The sequence below is a fragment of the Aplysia californica genome, unplaced genomic scaffold, assembly GCF_000002075.1.
Source record: "Aplysia californica isolate F4 #8 unplaced genomic scaffold, AplCal3.0 scaffold00725, whole genome shotgun sequence".
Lineage (NCBI taxonomy): Eukaryota > Metazoa > Mollusca > Gastropoda > Aplysiida > Aplysiidae > Aplysia > Aplysia californica.
Genome location: NW_004797995.1, coordinates 203,312 through 205,068, shown reverse-complemented (window position 1 = coordinate 205,068; position 1,757 = coordinate 203,312). Strand labels below are relative to the sequence as shown.

The window sequence follows — 1,757 nt, the reverse complement described above, 5'->3', positions numbered from 1 at the left end:
GGGGGTTACCTTAGGTTCTTTTCAAGAGTCGAAAAAAAACTGATCATGATTATTAACCAAAATGGTTCTACTTGTGTTAAGTATATTTCTCGAGCAAATTGTAGCTTGAATAATGCAAGAGAGGTTAAGAATCCAGGAGAAATAAAAAGGTAAGCTAGGTGTCAGCCTGTCTTTGGGCTAGCGTCTGGATCAAAATTGCGTTTCTTAGCTGCGATAAACCGGTGTCGGTTAAGCTTTTTTTACATTTGCAGGAAGAAGTCATGAGTTCTTTTTCCGAGAGGGGAACATTTTGTTTGTTTGTAGGTTGTTTTCTTGTTTTTTGTGGTTTGTTTGTTTGCTTTTAATTAAATCAGTTTTCTCTGTCTTTCTACCATGGCAATGTATCTAAGAGGCAGGGCCGAAACAATGGTATGGATGGCGATGCAATACGTTCATTCATATTTCGTATATAGCACCCCCCCTCCTAATCAAACAAAAAATCTCCCACAAAATAAAACGACAGGCAATCTCACCGCAGGGCTCTCGTGGTCTAGAGGATACGGTTTTGCGCCTTTCATTCCATAGGTCCTTGTTCGTAACCTGACATATTAATTTTCTTCTTTCACCCCTTTCCAGTTCTGTAACCATATTCTGTAGTCTGCTTTCGCCTCCACGTTTTGCCCCCCCCCCCCCCCCCCCTTACGCCCCATCCTTTGGGCACCGGACTCTTTCTGCTGCCTTTCTACTGCTATTCCTTTGCTCTTTCTAACTGCTGTCCTTCAACCACACCCCTGATCTTAGGGTAGGTAAGATCTAACACCTATCCTTCTGAGGTATAAACGAGAAAGCTCGGGTGTCCTGTGTGTAAGTTGTCCACATTAAAGATCCCTTGGTAATCCAAAAATCGATTAGAACAGGCTTCAGCCACCACCCGAGTACAATTCAAAATTGTTTCATGCGTCCAGCAGTCTCATATGACCTTATGCAGTTGAGAGCACCGTTAATAAATGCTTACCAAAACAAAACGAAACAAAAAAATCTCACCATGAAGGGAAAGTGTAGGGGACGAGGGACGCCGTAGTCTCCAGGATACACGTTGTCCATGTACCACGTGATGGTCATATAGATGGCTGCGTCCACCAGCAACATAATCATAGCATCAGTGATACTGTAGGTGCCGTCCGCCGTGGGAGGGTCATTCATGTTGGAGAACTTCGCGCCCGCTCCTACAGGAATAAAGCCACTTGCTTTGTATAGTTTCTATAATTGTGTTTGCTTTTTGTTGTTAATAAAACAGAAGTAAAATTTTTAAAAAATATATAAATAAATAAAAAAGTATATACATATAATATATATAATATAGAATATGCATTTCTAAAATAACAAATTCTATTATAATTTTTATTTTATTATTTATTTCTTGAGGTATACAGTGGGAGTGTCACACATATTTAACTTACCGCTGCACCACCAGGCATAATTAAGGAGTGCTCTTCTATTAGTATGTTAAAAAAAAACAACAGCTGAAGCATTTCTTTTTCACAAGTGCATACCTGTCAAAACGATTAACTGTTATACATGCATACGTGTATGCACGATCGTGAGATTGAGAGAGAGAGAGAGAGAGAGAGAGAGAGAGAGAGAGAGAGAGAGAGAGAGAGAGAGAGAGAGAGAGAGAGAGAGAGAGAGATTGTGTTAGTGTGAGAAAAAAAAGGGGTTTAGAGTAAGGAGTGGACGATGGAAAAGGTCAGCTAGGCCTACGTGCTTCATGCAATAAA

The 1,757-nt window shown here is 40.4% G+C and overlaps 1 protein-coding gene across 1 annotated transcript in view; it reads right to left on the bottom strand.

Moving 5' to 3' along the window:
- LOC101850602 (ATP-binding cassette sub-family A member 3) overlaps positions 1–1,757 on the bottom strand; it is a gene marked incomplete in the record, with an annotated part of 58,191 nt that overhangs the window by 51,371 nt on the left and 5,063 nt on the right. The window contains 1 exon segment of the mRNA XM_005108837.3: positions 1,024–1,205. Coding sequence (XP_005108894.3) covers positions 1,024–1,205 — 182 coding nt within the window.